Below are 16,673 nucleotides of genomic sequence, written 5' to 3'. Positions count from 1 at the left end.
TTTTCATTTATTGAGTTCAAGACGGGGACGTGACCGCCAAATCCGTGGTTGGCTGGCAACACACGAACACAAAGAGAAACAAACCTGTCAAATTGTCATATGAAATGTCTCGGTAACACGTTACCCATCTTCGGCCAAACACTTCCACCCCCTGGAGCCTGGAGCTGCGCACCAACTTGTCGCAGATTGACTTACCAACTTCCCGGGGCTTGTTGATCGTTGATCAGGGGTGTTTGGGTTTGGTCGAGACTCTTTTCCTGTCCTGTATACGGAAACTCGATGTGCGGCAAGTGCTGTAGCTTTTCGTCGATAGGCAGTGTTCAAGAAGTCGGTGAGAGCTGTGGATCTGGTGAATGCGGCCAACAAGAGCCGACGAAGCGGCTCTCCAAGGTAAGGCGACCAACATGACACGGATGCGCACCATTAGCCATGTCTGGTTATCCGTGGTGGTCTCTCTGTCATACTGTTCTCTATGTAGGCTCTCTCCCTGCAGTAGACGGAAGTCGCCAAGTCCGTTTCGATGGTTCGCCTCCCTCAACCGGCATGACTTGGCACTCGATATCTCCAAGCTCCGTGTTTCAATTGACTGACTGGTGAGACCTTCTCTTCTTGATCGGGCATCTTCTAATCGCGAGGCTGGGAAACATCTTTTTCTTTCCCTCTTCATATGCCCGATTAAGCCTTTCGATTTGAAGTGGCACCGTTACCTTATTTGACGTGATCTCATTTAACATAGCTTCCGACCTAGCGTGATGATGATGCTCAGAGCTCATCATGTCATTTTTGGGATTCTGGGGAGCCCAAGAAATGGCAGGGGTGGATCGGCTCCCGTCATACCATGTTTTTTCGGCGATCGACCTTCTGATCGACCACCGTCACCCTGCCAGAGAAACTGTGCCCGAGCCACCCCATGCGGCTTCGCGATGAAGAAGCTCGTTCCTACTCTTGTTTCCAAAGCCGTTGCTCTGTCAACAGCGGCCAGGAATAGCTCCGGACCCAACCACCAACAGCTTTCCGCGACATTGACGGATATTTTCAACGCCCCTCTCTTCATGCGCCGATGTCAGGTTTTCGGACTTTTTCCCTCGTGTTTTGGAAACGATGTAGTAAGCAGCCAATAGCCGCCATCTTCAAAATGTTCCCCGGCTTGCATACCGTTTAGATCCGGGCTGCATAAGATGAGACCTTTCACATCTGGACGGAATTGAACAGACCTCCACGGCCAAGCTTTCGTGCCTGTACATGTACGCAGACCAACGCAAAATTGATTAACCTACATATGTAGTTGGTTATCACATTGTAGGCCTGCTAGATATGAGATGTGCAGCTAGCTGGTGATCAACGTTGAGCTACACACTATCTGTTAGGTAGCAAGCAAAATGTACAGCAGCCTCGTCACCCGAATCTGACAGTTGAGCCCGTTGAGTCGGGATCACATTTCAATCCATGAGAAGAATCAAATCATGAGTGCATCTCTCTTTGATCAATCATCCCACTTCATGCGAGATGCCAAACCTGCTGCTCCCTGCTTGTGCATCCCGCAGCTTCTGCCAGAACGCCTTCTCACCACGAGATTGGTCCAAGTGCAGACCCTGGTCTGCTGCGTTGTCCAAGAGCGCTGCCCAACCCCAGCCGCCACCTTGAGCAAGCAAGATGCGCCAGACATACGCCTCGAGACTCTTCCTCTCGAAACTCAGGCGGGCGTCCTTTTTCTTCCATTCACTGCTAGCTGAGTTAGCTGATGAAGTAAGAAAATATGGACTGATGAGCATTGCAGCTACTAAGTCCTGCAAGTTCGTTCATTGATCCATCCTATCCGTTCGTGAGGAGTCTCGTTTTCTGCTTTCTTCACCCTGCAGTAGCCTGTCTGCTTGAGTCGCCTGTCCCGTACCTACATAGAACTTGGAGGAGAGCAGAGATCAGCCCCTCCGCAAGCACAGCCGAATCACATAGAGTAGTGGGCCCCCGTATCTACGTACATCCTCACCTGCACCAACCCACCCTAGGCCTTTACCTGCCTATCTCTGTGTCTATCTCATTTACCTCCTCATCGCCTTACTTCGACAATTACTCGTGTTGTCTCCCGCCCCCTCTTTTCTCCCTCCCGAACACCCTCCCCACGCTATAGTCGTGCATCGTCAATTGTTCTCGACTTGCTTTGGTTAGCTGTGAGTCATTGCGCTGCGCATTGCAGTTGTTGCGGGTAGGCAGCATTGCGTCGATGCTGGACTGACTGACTGCCCCAAGAAGAAGACTATTGGGGACCGACAAGCCCATCAAGCAACACGTGGGGCGAAAACGACAGACAAGCAAGCCATTTTTAATAGAGCGGCTGGGAAAGCTGAGCTTCAGTTTCTAAGACAGCAAACAGGATCCTCTGACGTTTCCTGCTCCCCCCGTCTAATTATCTTCACTGAATCCGAGGTAATTGCTTATTCCTCTGTTTCGGATTGTCTGTGTTCTTTTCCATCATTTTCATTCAATCCCCCGAATTAAAAAGATACACGGGGTTGTATACATGTATTTTTATCCCAAGTGAACGAAATTCTGGGGCTTTGCGACCAGCGACCGACCTGACCCGCGACTATTCACGCAGCTTTTACTACACCGACCACCTCATTTTTGGGTCTCGACGTTACTTCGAGATTGAATCCCCCCCTGCTGCAGCACCACCCACACCCACCACCTCGTCTTCTTGTGCACAATCCAAGCATGTCGTTTTTGCAGCATCGTTGACGCCCGAATTACTTTGCCATTCGCCGACCTGGGCACACTGCTGGATATTGGCACTGCGATACCTCGGCCGTCCGCAAGTACTTCCAGTTTCTCCGCTGATTGTCGACTCCACATTGTGGGCAATCTCCAGCGGGTAAACAACAAACTGGACAAGGAGCGGTCCCCAACACGACAGGAACCCATACATTACACACCTGTACAAGAAGAAAAAGAGACAGGGTAACACACGCATACCTGGTCAATTTTTAGGGGGACCCGACAATCCGCCCTATACTACCCAGTAACAGAATGGGGATCGAGTCGAAAAAGGCTCCTCCATTGCCCGCACCCACCGAGTCCGACTCTGTCATCTCTTCACCGACTGAGCTGGCCACTGAATTCTCCAATCACGCAGACGACGAGAAATCTTCCTTCTCTCTTCCCGACGACGGCACCCCCGTCACCATCAGAACTCGGAGCTACCACCAGCACAACAAGTCCCAGACTTCGTTGCTGATCGAGTACTTCGAGCACAGCAAGACCCCAGAGTCCTCCGAGCGCGGCAGCAGCAGTCGCAAGCGCAGGCCGAGCGTCCGCGTGCGCCTAACCCCCTCCAAGAACCGCGAGAAGAACGGTCACATTCAGATCACAGAGACCAAGAGCTCACGCAAGGCCTCAATGGGGAAGAAGTCCAGGGACGAGGACCGCTTGTCCAAAACCCTAGCAGGAGTGAGCTCGACGTCATGACAGACCCCGAAGATAGTAGGAGTATGAACTCCTACGCCTCGGCGACCGAAGAGTCCAATGTGTCGCGGCATCCAATCGAAGTCGAGATCAACCCAAGTGTCCGGAGATAGTAGAAGAGACCGCAAGGTATCGAGTCCACTGATTCCTGCGGCCGATAGCAAGGTATCCTCTAATTCTCAATATGTGCCACCCAACATGTCCGACATCTCAGCTATCCCCACCGATAGCTTCCTGGACGGATCCGGTGGTACTGGTGGCACAACTCTTTCAAACCGCAAGGAAGAGCGCGAGCGCAGCAGAAGCCCGTCGCGCATTGAGCCATTGGCCACTGGCGCACTAGGAGCTGTGACTGCTGCAGCGGTCGCCGACAAGATGAATCGCAAGACTCGCAGTGCGAGTGACGATAGAAAAATAATAGAAAGGGCCGTCGAGAAGGCGAGCAGACCTGACAAGAAGCATGGCCGATCCTCCAGTGGCTATCGGCGAAGCACTGGTGCCGAACCAGATATGGACAGCAAAACATCATCTCGGAGGAGGTCAAAAGGCCACAAGGAATCTGTTGTCTCAGCCGCCGATTCGAGCGTGCTGTCTTCCCAGCTGTCACCAAGTCAGCGATCCTACGACTCGCATTCCTCGTCGAAGGTCTCAATCAACAACCCGAAGCTTCTTGAAACGGTGGAAGATGCGATCAGGCGGTTAATACTTCCTGAACTAGATGCAATCAAGCGGGAACGCAGCACACGGGACCCTAACCGACGACCCAAGGACAAGGAGTCGCTATCCAGCCTCACCTCGGTGTCGAAGGAAGAGCTATCGGGCGCCAACAAGCGAAGATCAGCCGACACAACACATTCGACCAAGTCGAGAGGCAGAGAAGCCCGGAATGACTTATCACCACAGAGTAGCGCGGAGCACATCTCCGTTGTGGATTCCACAAATGATCACGACGACACACCACGACGTGACCATGACCATCTCGGAAATGCTGCGCTGCTGGGTGCGGGAGCTGCTGCGGGGGCCGCCGCCGCCGAGCGAGATCGCTCAAGAGACGATAAACGCCAACGCAGGCGGCGGAGAGCCAAGACGCCAGAACGAGGAAGGGCGTCGGAAGATTACCGGGGATCTGAGCATGAGGTCATTCCACCAATGCCGCTCTCGAGTGAGATTAACCCGTCCGAAATGACGAGAACATCGATTCTATCGGCCAACACCGATAGGCCCCACTCCGCCAGCGAAGAGATGACTCCCATACAAGAGGTGGCTCGAGGAACAGCTTCTATGGAGTCAATGCATGATACACCAACACCTACTCGCACGCCTCAGCAGCAGCAGCATACCCTGCAGAGCCTCGGGGTATTGCATGCCAACATTTCTCACGGCGATCTAAAGGCTCTTCCGCGAAAGGGCCCCGGCGAGTACGAAGACCAGGAACAGACCGAAAGCGACTTGAGTCAGAACTACGAGTACGACGATGAGTTTGAAGATAGTCAATTATCTGAGCCCGGCATGTTCGAGCCAGGTATGTCAGGCTACTATCAACAGGATGTGCCGCCGCCCCTGCGATATGTGCCTTATCAGCAAGAAAGACGCGGGTTGAGCCCCATTCAGAGTGTCTCTGGTTATACTGATGGAGGGAGCGACCTCCACCATCGCCGAGACTCAAGAGTTACCAACAGCGAGGTTTCTTCGCCAGACAAGTCGGACCGACGTGGTCAATCGCCTAGCTCTGTTCCTAGCAACTTGTTGGGCCGCGAATTTGATGATGCAGAGAGTGACCTGCGTAGTTCAGGCTATTACAGGGATACTATGTACACGGACGAAAGCGAATTGGATAATATCACTTCAGGGCAGGCCGTCCGCGGTGTGGGTGCCAACCCTCAAATCGTGCACCAACCAATTGGCACGGAGTCTGCTGTGGCTTCGCTGGTCGATGGATCTGTTCTCGACCCGTCAGTTTTGAGTGGTGGTCAGGAGTATCGTGACTCGCAAATCTCCTATGACGGCAGAGACCGGGCGCGTGTCTCAGCGGCTTCTAGCCCTGCCAAGAGCTCGTTCGAGAGCCGAAGGGAGATCTTTGAGAAGGGCAGCCAGTCATCCGCCGTCTCGAAGCATTCCCGATCCAACCTTTCACGCGAATTCGACGAGTACGACCTGGACGAATACGGACGCAAGGTACCCCGCCCGAATTATCGCCACTCTCCATCACCCTCAGAAGCCGCCATCACCAGCGCAGCCCTCGGCAGAGCGGCAGCGGCAGCAGCAAAGGCCAAGAACGAAGGAAACTCTTCACCTGCTACTTATACAGGTGAGGGTGTTCCCCAGCGAAACCGGTCTTTCAAGGAGCGGGCCAAGGACGGCTACAGGCCAGATGCAACGCCACGTCACAGCGTGGACCGCCTGTCGGAAGACTACGATCGCCCAAAGATGGAGGCTAGTGGCTTGCCAGATGCGAACGACCCTCTTCCGGAGATTGGCTACTTCATGGAACATCAGACTCCATCCCTGGTCCAGGAACCCCTCAGTGGTGCTCAATACGGGAAAGAGCAGCAACCATGGGGAGGCGATATGACTCCCACTCAGGAGAAGACTTTTGACTACGAAAACGAGCGATCTATGACGCCTAAGGCCAACGGTCAAGCAAACAATAATGGTCTGGGTATAACGGAGGCTGCTGCTGCTGCTGCCATGGCCGTAGCAGCTGGTATGGCATCGACCCACAGCCGCCAACCGAGCCAGGAGCAGGATGACGAATGGCAGCGAACTTCTGGTGAGCGAAAGCGAGACACGCTTGTCACCAACCCGTATGAGGGTACCAGCCCCATCGCCAATCTTCCTGGTCTGGAAGGTAATATTCTTGGTGGTTCGGGCTTCGATCACAATGGATACCATGGAGGTTTCAACACAGGCAGTCCTGGCATGCCTCAAGGCGACGAGGGATACGAGACCGCGCCCAATGAGACTCGAGATATGCAGGCGATCAAGGGCAAGGGCGTGGAATTCCAGGACCAACCCGGCATGGGCGGCAACACCGACGATCCGTTCTACGCGCCCAACGCTCAACACCAAAGACACCTTAGTGGCCTGTCTCAAGGCATGGGCTCGCCTTTCTATGACGCTGCAACGGGCGCCGGGATCGATAGGATTGAATCCAAGGACGTCATTGCATTGATGGAACATGTAAGTTCAGCAAGTATATTAAGGTTGGGGGTAGTGTTGACTAACATTCACGTAGCTCATGGTTCGCGATGCTCAGCGAAGTGCTAGAGACCGAGAGATGATTGAGACCGTCTGCCAAGTCATCAAGGAGATGCATACCTCCTTCAGAGACGTCAAGCGAGCCCTTGCCGATACCGAGGACCAGATCATCAACGAAGTAAAGGACAACACAGAGAAGACTGTGCAAAGACACCTGGGTGGACCAAGGCCTCTTCCTGGCAGCGCCTCCAGGTCACTCCAAGGGGGTTCGCAGGCAGGCACAATCGACGACATGCCAGCTAAGAAGCGCGGCCTATTCCGCCGGGCGCTCAAGGGTCTTAGCTCCAAGGGCAACAACGATCTCGGCCGCATCGAGGATATGCTGATGCACCTGCTTACCGAGGTGGACGTCCTCAAGCAACAGACCGGGGGTCCTGCAACGCTGGCTGCTATGAGCACCCGCAACCAATCCCTGGAGAACATGCAGCCGGAGATGCAGTATGAGCAAGATCGCGGCTATGAACCCGAAGGCAACGCTGGCACATCTACTGCAAGTCACGGCAGCCAGTCAGGCCATCTCTCCATCCAATCGCGCGGACAACCCGGAAGAATGGGATATGAGCGAAAGTTCTCGGACCACAGAATTAGCACGGTGCACGAAGGCCCCGAGGAGGAATACAACCAGCCACAAGTCACTGCCGCCAACAATTATTCCAACCCTGATCTGCTCATGTCGCCAGCCGTTGGGCCTGTTCGTGCTGGATCTGTTCCTCCTGGAACACCGCCTCAGGCTCTCGCTCCCGAGAATCACAGGAGTTACAGCAATGAGCACACGCCTACTGACAATAGCAAGAAGCACAAGTCTAAGGGTTCCTCCAGCTTCCTTCCCAAGATCTCCCGCTGGTCAGAGACAACTACCTCCAGCATTGGGAAGGTCTTCAACCGCAACAGTGGTAACTCCCGGACCAACAAAAACGACATTGAGGAGTTCCTGCGACAACCTCCGTCGCGTTCTGGTTCTGAGCTAAACTACGAAGTGTATGAGCCGCATGATCCCTACAACGGTGACAAGCTGCACTCGGGTTTCTCTGAGCAGAACCTTGCGGGCGATGCGGGCACGCAGCCTCGATACCAGCTTGATGATGCACCCATACCTAACACCTACTCCACTCCGGAGGATCCCAAGTACAAGGCACACCGTAACAGTGTGAACCTCCAGCACCCCCAGCCACGACCTGGACAGACCGAGCGCTTCCGCACTGCTCTCGAGTCTTCTGCCATCAACTACGACACGCCGATGAGCCCTCGTAGCGCTGATTGGGCCGGTTCGGCTACGAGTTTGAACCGTTTCCCGGGTCAGCAGTCCAATCGGTACAGTGATCAAAGCGCTGCTGACGAGTACCGTAACACCTACGGCTCCTCACCTGCTGCCCAAGGGCCACCTCGACCCCCCAAGGAGCCCCTCGACACGGCCACACCGCCGCGCAACGATCGCGTGAACAAGCTTCAGAAGAAGCAGCCAAGCCCTTTTCCCTATCAGTCAGTGGAAAGTGGGTACGGTACGATGTCGGGCACCCAGCCTGCTCAGACTGACAGTTATTACTCTACCAGCCCAAGAATGGAGAACCGAAACCTCAGCGGCGCTCTGAGCAGCGGCGCACCTGCGAGAAGACCCAGTGGACCGAGAGCAATGACGCCCACTAGGGGTCTCGGCAGTGATGATGGAGACCGTCGGAGTCTCAAATCTCCCCTCGGGGACAGTGCTCGGGATGACCGGAGACGAAAGAGAGGTAAGGAGTGCTTTTTCCCCTTCAAGACCTGTGTAATCCAGTTTACTAACTCTTGAAACAGACACTTTTGGAACAGTCGGCAGCCGCGATACGGCCCTGAGCCAAGAATCCGAGACTTTCTAGGAGAGACGTACTCGTTTACTGGATGTGGTCATGCCTAGTGGTTCACCCTTTCAAGTCGACTTCCGGTCTCCGGGTGGCTCAAGATGAGAGCGACTTTGTCCACCTAATTTAACGAATCATCCGTGTTGATGGGCGATTCGGACCACGACCACGATTGATTTTGCATTTCGATTGTATATGAGTGTGTCCTTTGCACACGAGGCGTATAGGGCCCAACGGGTCTTCGCGGACTCGGCGGCGGCGGATGCAGAAGGGGACGAGACGCACACGACAGAGATGAGAAATCTGCATAAAACATGGCGATTTGCTTTGCGACACGATACATATACCATTTTGGAGTTTCTGCGAAACACGGAAAAGATAGGGGGGACAGGGCATGGCGACGATCATCAGGCTCCTCCTTTCTGTCCGCGCTGAGTCGCGAGGAGAACGGCGTTTTGATTCATTTGGCGAGCTTTTTCTGCCTTTGATTGTCTTAATCGTTTCTTCTATTTCTTTGGCTTCTGTTCTCTTCATTTCATCCTTCTTACTACCGGTGGATTCATGATGCATGATGACGATATGAGGAATCTTTTATGAATCAGGGTTTTGGGAACGAACGATTTGAGGAAAGCGTAACGAAGCGGAAGTTGGCAGCATCATTCCCAGACGGCGGTTCTTTTTTTTTCTGGAATGGCTGCAATTATTAATGCGATTGATGACGGAAGGGGATTTGGTTTTCGAGATCAGGAGAGGGGCTTGAACGATGTGACGACGATTGTGTATAGGTAGACAGACTCGCGAGAGAGGCACGCCGCCTTCGATTAGGCGGGTGTTATATGTGAACGATGAGATTCTCTCTGATATTTCTTCTTGGTTTTTACTCGTATTTAGTGACTTTATGTGACTTGCCTTCGTCATTAGAACTCTGCCAGAAGTGGCGTGCATCTTCCCACACCCGACGATACTGCGCATCTGAGATGTGGCTTGACGATGCGGTGCCGCAATTACAGAAAGTAATTACAAGATTGCGAACTTCAAACTTCTGAGTACATTCATCAAAGATGAGCCCCGATCTTCCTGGCTCGCTTCATTTCCTCGCGGAAAGCCAAGTCGTTCAAGATCTCCTCGGAGCCGCCGCCAACCACGTTCATGCGCAGGTCCCGCGTGATCTGCTCGACCGTGCCGCCCCCGCCCGGCCCGTTCTTCTGATACGCGACGCCGCCCATGATCTGCTGGGCCTCGCGCGCCGCCAGCTCTAGGATGCGGCCGCCGGAGACCTTGGCCAGCGCGGTCCGGCCCGCTATGGACTCGCTCCGCCATCCGCGCGGGTCTGTGGTGATATGGTACGCGATCTGCTCGAGCCAGGCCCAGTGCGCCTCGACCTCGCGCGCGAGCGTGGCGAGCTTGTGGCGGATGACCTGGTGGCCGACGAGGGGCTGGCCGAAGGTCTCGCGCTCCGCGGCGTAGGCTAGGCTGGTCGAGAGGCAGGTGCGCGCGTGCCGGTTGCAGGACACGGCGAGGACGAAGCGTTCTTTGTTGAAGTTGGTCATCAGGTACTTGAACCCGGCGTTCTCGGCGCCGAGGAGGTGGTCCGCGGGGACGCGGACGTCGTGGAGCCGCACCCAGCTTGCGCCGCCGGCGTTTTGGCCGCTGTTGGCGATTTTGGAGATGGTGATGCCGGTGGAGGCGAGGGGGATGACTAGGAGGGAGATGCCGGATACGCCCGACCCGGGGGCGCCTGTCCGCACGGCGGTCGTCATGTGCGTCGCCCACGGCGCGCCCGTGATCCACTTCTTGGTCCCGTTGACGACGTAGTGGGACCCGTCCGCCGTCTTAGTCGCCGTGGTCCGCAGGTTGCCCACGTCGCTGCCGCCGCTCGGCTCCGTCACGCCGAGGCAGAAGTTCGTCTGCCACGTGAACAGGCCCGGCAGCCAGCGGCGCTTCTGGGCGTCGGTGCCGTGGTGGAGGACGGGCGGCAGGCCGATCAGGTTCGCGCCCGCCAGGCCCGTGGCGACGCCGCCTTGGAAGCGGGAGCTTTCGTCGTGGAGGATGAGCAGGTGGAAGGCGTCGAGCTTGTCCACGGGGATCTGCTCCGTTTTGGTATGGTTGCCGTCGCTGCTGTTGGGCAACGACAACTTGATGGACTTGTGTCCTGCGGGACGGTACTCCAGCGGTACGTCGAGCAAGGGCAATCCCGTTGCGGTCCAGGCTCTCCGCGCCGCCTCGGGGCACGCTCCTGCGGCTTCCCAGGCCGGCGCGTGGGCCATGATGTGGGTGTCGATGTAGGCGCGCGCGGCGTCGCGCAGGGCGCGGTGCGTGGCGTTGTAGTAGGGCGAGGCGAGGGTGTTGTACCAGGCCAGCTCGGCCCAGGGGAGCTTGTCGCCGAAGAAGAGGTCCTCCGGTCTCTTCTGCTGGTCATGGCTGTTGGGGGTATTGCTGCCTTCTTTGGCGACACCGTTGTCATCTTGCTTGTCGCTGGCATCTGGCCCTGGTTGCTTAGGCGGCGGCATTTTGATGCTGTCGGTAGTCAATCAGCCGATTGGTGAGGAAAAACGCATTGATTGGCGCGATGGACTAGATGGGGGCTACTACTGTTGGTCTTCTTCGTGAAGTTCATGGGGGTTGGTGGTTGCATTGCGGAGGTGGTTCCAGTGGTGGTCCAAGGGATCTTGGGGATGCCTCGGCCGCGGGGTCGGGGTCTTGATGCATGTGCGCAGCAAGAGGCGGCTTCCGATGCAATGACAGCTTGGCGTTGGGACGCAAATTGTAAATACCATCACTACATGGAATGCGATTGGTTCTGGTTATGCGAGGTTTACTTTCACAATTATTTCAAACAATATTCCTGGGCCTTGAGGTGGATTGAGATGGGCAGGAAGGGAAATGCTTCAAAGCCACGCCCAACACCTCAACAGTAACTCATTGCACGTCCACTCACCATAACAATTAGTCACTGGAGTGTAAGTAAGCTGGAGGCTGGGTAATTATATATAATCCAAATTAGTTAAGGTATTCAAAATTGAAATCCAAACTTAACCAAATAAAACCGAAAATCATGAAACCACTTCAGTGCCCTTATTCCGTCCCACGTCCAACGACATCAACTGCCCGGATTCAACTTCCCCAAGGACGCATCGTGCAGCATGGAAGTGATAATATCGTCACACCCTCTGTGTCCGTTTTCCCTCGCGAGTTCGTGTGCGCTTTGAAGGATCTCTGTAGTGAAACCCTCTCGAGGCGCCGTACTCCACAGTAGAAGCAAGATATGATAACGACCTTCCTTAGCAGCCCATTCAAATGCTGTGTGACCACGCCCGAATTCGGGTGCAGGGGCGTGTACATCAGCTCCTAGTTGAAGGAGTAGCTCAGCCATCTTCAAGCTGCCGCACTTGGCCGCCAACTGCAAAGCGGTACCACCAGATTGCTTGGCTCCAGGGCTATTGACTTCAGCTCCGTTCTGGAGGAGGAACTCGACCATGGAGTGGGTGCCTATGTTGCAGGCCTGCTGTAACGGAGTAAAAGCGATACCTCGACGCGCAGATTTGTTGATGTCGGCGCCCTTAGCCAGTAACATTCTGACCAGCTCTTTGCTTCCTATTTCGACTGCAAGAAGCAATGGTGGTTCGCAAATGCTGATGGTTTATCAAACACCCAAGATTTTTCCCTTCCTCTTGTGTTACGCGTGTTACTTTTCTCGTCTCCGGCAGCCATATTATCGGCCTGCGCATTTGAATTCAACAACTGGTCAACCAGTCGCAAGTTCTGACCCTTGCCATGCAATATGGCAAATCCCAATGGGCTCATCCTTCCACCTAAACCCTTCCTCTCTATCTCAATTCTTTGGTCTTTTGTAAGACCTAGATCTTCCAAGTCATTCGTTCTGAACAACAGCCAACTTGTCATTGTGTCTAAATCAACCTTCATCTCAATAAGAGAGTTAATTCGAGGTTCATTATTAGTGTAGATAGATAGCTTCGATGATCAGTTCACCGCCAAACCCTTTCACCCCTGATGAATGCCTCGCTAAAAGAGCGGACTGAAGTTTTGAAAAAGCAGTCATATCGAGTCTCAGAGCCTTTGTAAAGGCTTTGATGTCCACGGGTGTCGCACCATTCAGTATCAGGTAGTCCATCATCTCGTAGTCTCGGGTTTCCACAGCTGCCCCGAGAGGCGTGAGGCCGGATTGGGCTTTTGCCCCTGGATGGCTCCCGAGTTTCATGAGGCATTCCACCAATTTCAAGTTCCGCGACTTCACAGCAGCTGCCAGAGGTGTATTATATAACCCTAGATCCAAATGGAGGCCCATGTTGATGAGGTCAGTAATGATTTCGATGTCTCCCCACGCACAAGCAAGTTCCATGGGGAATCCCAAGTCATCGACATTGAAGCCATCAACTGCGCCTTCATCCAGTCCAGCATGTCCCCAATCTGACCCGATAATGGCGTCGAAAACCTGTTTATTACGGTTTCTTAGAGCATAGCAGAGAAGGACTTGTCCCCCGAATTGCAAAGTGCTATGACTGTTGTTGGCACCGGCCTTGAGTAGGGCCAGAACCGCTTCAGGCATGTCATTCTTCACGGCTTGAAGAGTGGCAGAAGCCAGATGACCACCCATCCCCGAGTGGGCACGATGAATGATTGTGTCAATATAATAAATGCTTCCGACCTTTGCGGCAGCAGTGATAGCAGCTCTAAAATGAGCCGTCTTTCGGATGTTGGTCCAACCTCCATATTCCTGTAGGATATCTATCAACCCAGGATCATTGAGGCTGACAGCTTCGGCGAGGGGCGTAGTTGCCACGCGGTCAACCACAACGGGTCGCCCGTCTGCACGCGCTCCCTTTCCGATGAGGAAGTAGACCAGCTGCGATTTGCCGCTTCGGACCGCACCTGCAAGGGCACCACTTGGTGATGTCGCGTATTGGACAAGAAGCTTAACTAGCTCATCATTTCCTCGCCTTGCTGCATGAGACAACATCTTTATTGATTGTTGCAGGGTTACCTGAAGTGCATTTTCTGCAGCTAGTTGATTTGCAGTTATAAATCAGCCTTTTAACCATGGAAGCAGCAGCCGAGTTCTCCATGAATTCGACAATACTTTCGACGATTGCATGAGTTGCATATATTTCTCCCATCGGTTCAAAGAGCATCCTGTGTCTGGCGGCTGGGAGTCCGTCCATTAAGGCCTGGAAGACCGGCAGCTCCTTTGCAGCTTGACGAACAGCTGCGTCGGCCATTTCAAAGGTGATCTCTGCGCCGTGCTGTATAAGCAAAGACACAATTCGACCTTTTGCCTTCAAATCTGAGTAGTCTAGCGACCGAAGGACATCGAACAATAATCCCGTAAGCTCCCATTGTATTGGGGCGCTGGCAGGTTGGACCTTTTTTAGATCTGCCCCGGCACCCATCAGCGTCATGATCATTTCCTCGTTTCCAGATCGCACGGCCAATATGACTGGGTTTACGATGGTTGAATAACTCTTGCAGGCAAAGTCGTTCAAGTCGATGGCGATGCTTGGTCTGCTTTGAGTTATTCGAAGCAGCAAAGCGACCGCGTTGATGTCGTTTGTTACAACAGCAACCCGAAATAGATTGTCGGCCAGTTGCTTTGCCACGGAGTCCGGCCCGTCCTTCAAAAGGTTAATCAAGTGTTGGAAAACTTCTTCGTGTCCGTTGAGAACCTGCAAGGCTGAAATTTGGGAAAGATTGTCTAGACTAGCGCATCCGTTCAGTATCGAGTACATCAGAGTATTGGACTGCGTATTTCCGAAGCTCAATGCTATTCCAACAATTCGGGATGAGCGGTAAGCTTGTAGGAAGATCGACTCCGCTGATATCAGCGACTTGAATCGTTCTATGATACCATCGACAGCCTCGGGAAATGCAGAGGCCTGGATTGAGTCACCGGCAGATTCTCCACTTAGTAGCAAAGCCAAAAGTTGCTCCGGGTCTACCGAGTTTCTTTGAATGAGTGAAAGTGCTGCATTAGATGATTCTTGACCATTTCGATTGTGGTTTCTTTCGGAGTGAAGAGAAACATCACAGCCCCAGGCAGCATTATTCAGAAGGGGCCCCGGAATGGCGCCTGAGCCAAAGAAGAATGATCCTGCCCCAAGAGGCGAAAAGTAGTTTGTGTCGATCTCAAAGAATCCTATTTCTGGGTCATAATAATTCATATTGGAGCCCTCCCTTGAGATTGAATGGCTGACAAAGTCGTTTTCCGAGTGGTAGCCCTCCAGGGAAGGACCTCAAAACATAAACTGAAGCGCATCCATACTCCTGGATGGAGTCCCATTCGGTTGGGGTGGTGATACAAGGGCTGATGCACTCGCCATTGCTGCTGGGTGTCTCACCTCGGCACACTGCCGAACGCCTAGGTTCGGGACCAGAGCGTTGGATTTTGGCCCAATATCATCATCTGAGGTGCACCGTCTCCATGATCCGCCTTCTTTGATCTCGATGAAGGCTCGGCGATCGTGTGCGCGGGCTGCGCCTACCTACCGTCAGCAGCGATCTATGCAGTTCGGTGCCCGGATGGACATACCTTCAGAACATGCTCTCCCTGTCAACGACTTCACATATTGATGTCGGGCTTTCCTGATCCTCTCCTTACTTTGAACTTTCCCAGAGATAACGACCCGTACTTCGTTACCCTGGTGTTCAAGCCGGTCATGATCAGCGAGAAGGGATACCCATTCACCCTGCTTGAGGTTTTTGACAATACCCCACTTTCTCAACTGATTTTCATATTGCCATTGACTGAGAACATGATCAGCATATTAGTTCCAGTAAGCACAAATGTTACTACTAACCTAGCAGCGAAGTTATGTTACTCCCTCATGATCCAGTCAACACATTGATGCTTCTCCCTGACATTATTCTTCCGTGATAGTGGAAGCCCTTTATCACAGTAGAGCTCTAGAATTGTTGCTCTGTGCTTTTCCCAATCTTGTTTGGGGACGTTGCTCGTGGGAGTTGCCATCGTGTGAATAGAAGGTTGGGTTCTGCTTGTGCTCATAAGCTAAGGTCATTATTGACTGCTGATAAGTCTAGTTGATCAAGGCAAAATTATAAGGGTGGGTAAAGCTCCCAAAGCCGGTGCAGGTCAAAATCGACCAGAAAATAGACAAAGCTCTGGGCTGCTCTCTGTTCTTCGCGCTCCCTCTTAAGGATGGATTAAGAAGTTACAGATTCTGTGGATTGGACGGTAAGCAAAGAAAGCTTTTTATACCCAAGAGACCGGGACCCTGGAAGCCATCATTTTCGAGCGTTCAGTGCTACCTCGTCAAAGTGCGGGACCCGGCGTTGAAATCTGCCTTACTTCCCTTTTCCTTCCAACCTGGCTTTCATGTGACGTAACTTGGCATCAGGCTTTGGCACCAGGTTTTGGCTCCAGGTTTTGGCTCTAGGTTTTGGCACCAGGTTTTGGCACCAGGCTTTGGCACCAGGCTTTGGCACCAGGTTTTGGCACCAGGCTTTGGCACCAGGTTTTGGCACCAGGCTTTGGCACCAGGTTTGGGCGTATTCTGGCTGCAGAAGATGATGCCGGCTTTCTGATGCTATGGCCTCCTGATTCGCCAGCTACATTCGGTGGGCTAAGGCATGCTGTTGCCTTAATGCAAAAATATGCACATCTGTCAATCAAAAGGTTCTCGGGCAACCGTTTGCTCCCCGCTTCATTCTTTGCTCCTACCGAGCCTGATGCCTTAAGAAAGCCAAGTCCGCGGCCAACCGGCCGCCGCGGCGCTCGGCATAAGCTCGATTCGCATTCTCCTGCGCCTAGTCCATAATCTGGCAAAAGCCTGCATCCGGAAATGCACCATTTGGTGACTTTATGAAGACTTGCATAAGAAGCCGGACAGAACCTGGCTTTTATGCAGGGCTATCCAACTGGTGACAGCAACAACCAAGTAGCATTCATGCTCTCATTAGATAGATACGCCGGATTTTGGAATCGCGACAGAGACAAAACCTGGCGTTGAAATGACTATAATAATGCAGGAAAGGACTGGTGGTAAAGGAAGTCTCATTTCACGATAGCTAACCGTCGAGATTACTTGTGCCCCTTGATTACAGAGTGAACTATCAGAATTCAAACAACTACGCCAACTCCCCTGGGAC

The 16,673-nt window shown here is 53.3% G+C and overlaps 6 protein-coding genes across 6 annotated transcripts; 2 read left to right on the top strand and 4 right to left on the bottom strand.

Annotated features, from left to right (window-relative positions):
* Nucleotides 1–1,487: 1,487 nt before the first annotated feature.
* Nucleotides 1,488–1,772, bottom strand: PG994_004426 (uncharacterized protein; the record flags this gene model as incomplete). The annotated part of the gene is made up of 1 exon (XM_066855835.1): nt 1,488–1,772. One exon carries the CDS (start codon nt 1,770–1,772, stop codon nt 1,488–1,490), a length of 285 nt encoding a protein of 94 aa, XP_066718002.1.
* Nucleotides 1,773–3,024: 1,252 nt separating this feature from the next.
* PG994_004425 (uncharacterized protein) lies at nt 3,025–3,462 on the top strand (the record flags this gene model as incomplete). Its single annotated transcript, XM_066855834.1, has 1 exon — nt 3,025–3,462. The coding sequence occupies one exon, from the start codon at nt 3,025–3,027 to the stop codon at nt 3,460–3,462; it is 438 nt and encodes a 145-aa protein (XP_066718001.1).
* Nucleotides 3,463–3,657: 195 nt separating this feature from the next.
* Nucleotides 3,658–8,570, top strand: PG994_004424 (uncharacterized protein; the record flags this gene model as incomplete). The annotated part of the gene is made up of 3 exons (XM_066855833.1): nt 3,658–6,639; nt 6,695–8,447; nt 8,509–8,570. 3 exons carry the CDS (start codon nt 3,658–3,660, stop codon nt 8,568–8,570), a joined length of 4,797 nt encoding a protein of 1,598 aa, XP_066718000.1.
* A 1,037-nt stretch (nt 8,571–9,607) lies between these two features.
* Nucleotides 9,608–11,062, bottom strand: PG994_004423 (Acyl-CoA dehydrogenase- N-terminal; the record flags this gene model as incomplete). Its single annotated transcript, XM_066855832.1, has 1 exon — nt 9,608–11,062. One exon carries the CDS (start codon nt 11,060–11,062, stop codon nt 9,608–9,610), a length of 1,455 nt encoding a protein of 484 aa, XP_066717999.1.
* Nucleotides 11,063–11,652: 590 nt separating this feature from the next.
* PG994_004422 (uncharacterized protein) lies at nt 11,653–12,126 on the bottom strand (the record flags this gene model as incomplete). The annotated part of the gene is made up of 1 exon (XM_066855831.1): nt 11,653–12,126. The coding sequence occupies one exon, from the start codon at nt 12,124–12,126 to the stop codon at nt 11,653–11,655; it is 474 nt and encodes a 157-aa protein (XP_066717998.1).
* Nucleotides 12,127–12,507: 381 nt separating this feature from the next.
* Nucleotides 12,508–15,534, bottom strand: PG994_004421 (uncharacterized protein; the record flags this gene model as incomplete). Its single annotated transcript, XM_066855830.1, has 5 exons — nt 12,508–13,554; nt 13,610–14,703; nt 14,830–15,045; nt 15,097–15,311; nt 15,386–15,534. The coding sequence occupies 5 exons, from the start codon at nt 15,532–15,534 to the stop codon at nt 12,508–12,510; spliced, it is 2,721 nt and encodes a 906-aa protein (XP_066717997.1).
* Nucleotides 15,535–16,673: the final 1,139 nt, after the last annotated feature.

The sequence above is a fragment of the Apiospora phragmitis genome (genome assembly GCF_038363925.1).
Source record: "Apiospora phragmitis strain CBS 135458 chromosome Unknown utg000005l:1.0-4161743.0:1.0-4166827.0, whole genome shotgun sequence".
NCBI lineage: Eukaryota > Fungi > Ascomycota > Sordariomycetes > Amphisphaeriales > Apiosporaceae > Apiospora > Apiospora phragmitis.
Note: the sequence above shows the minus strand (reverse complement) of the source record. Positions and strands in the feature narration are given on the sequence as shown.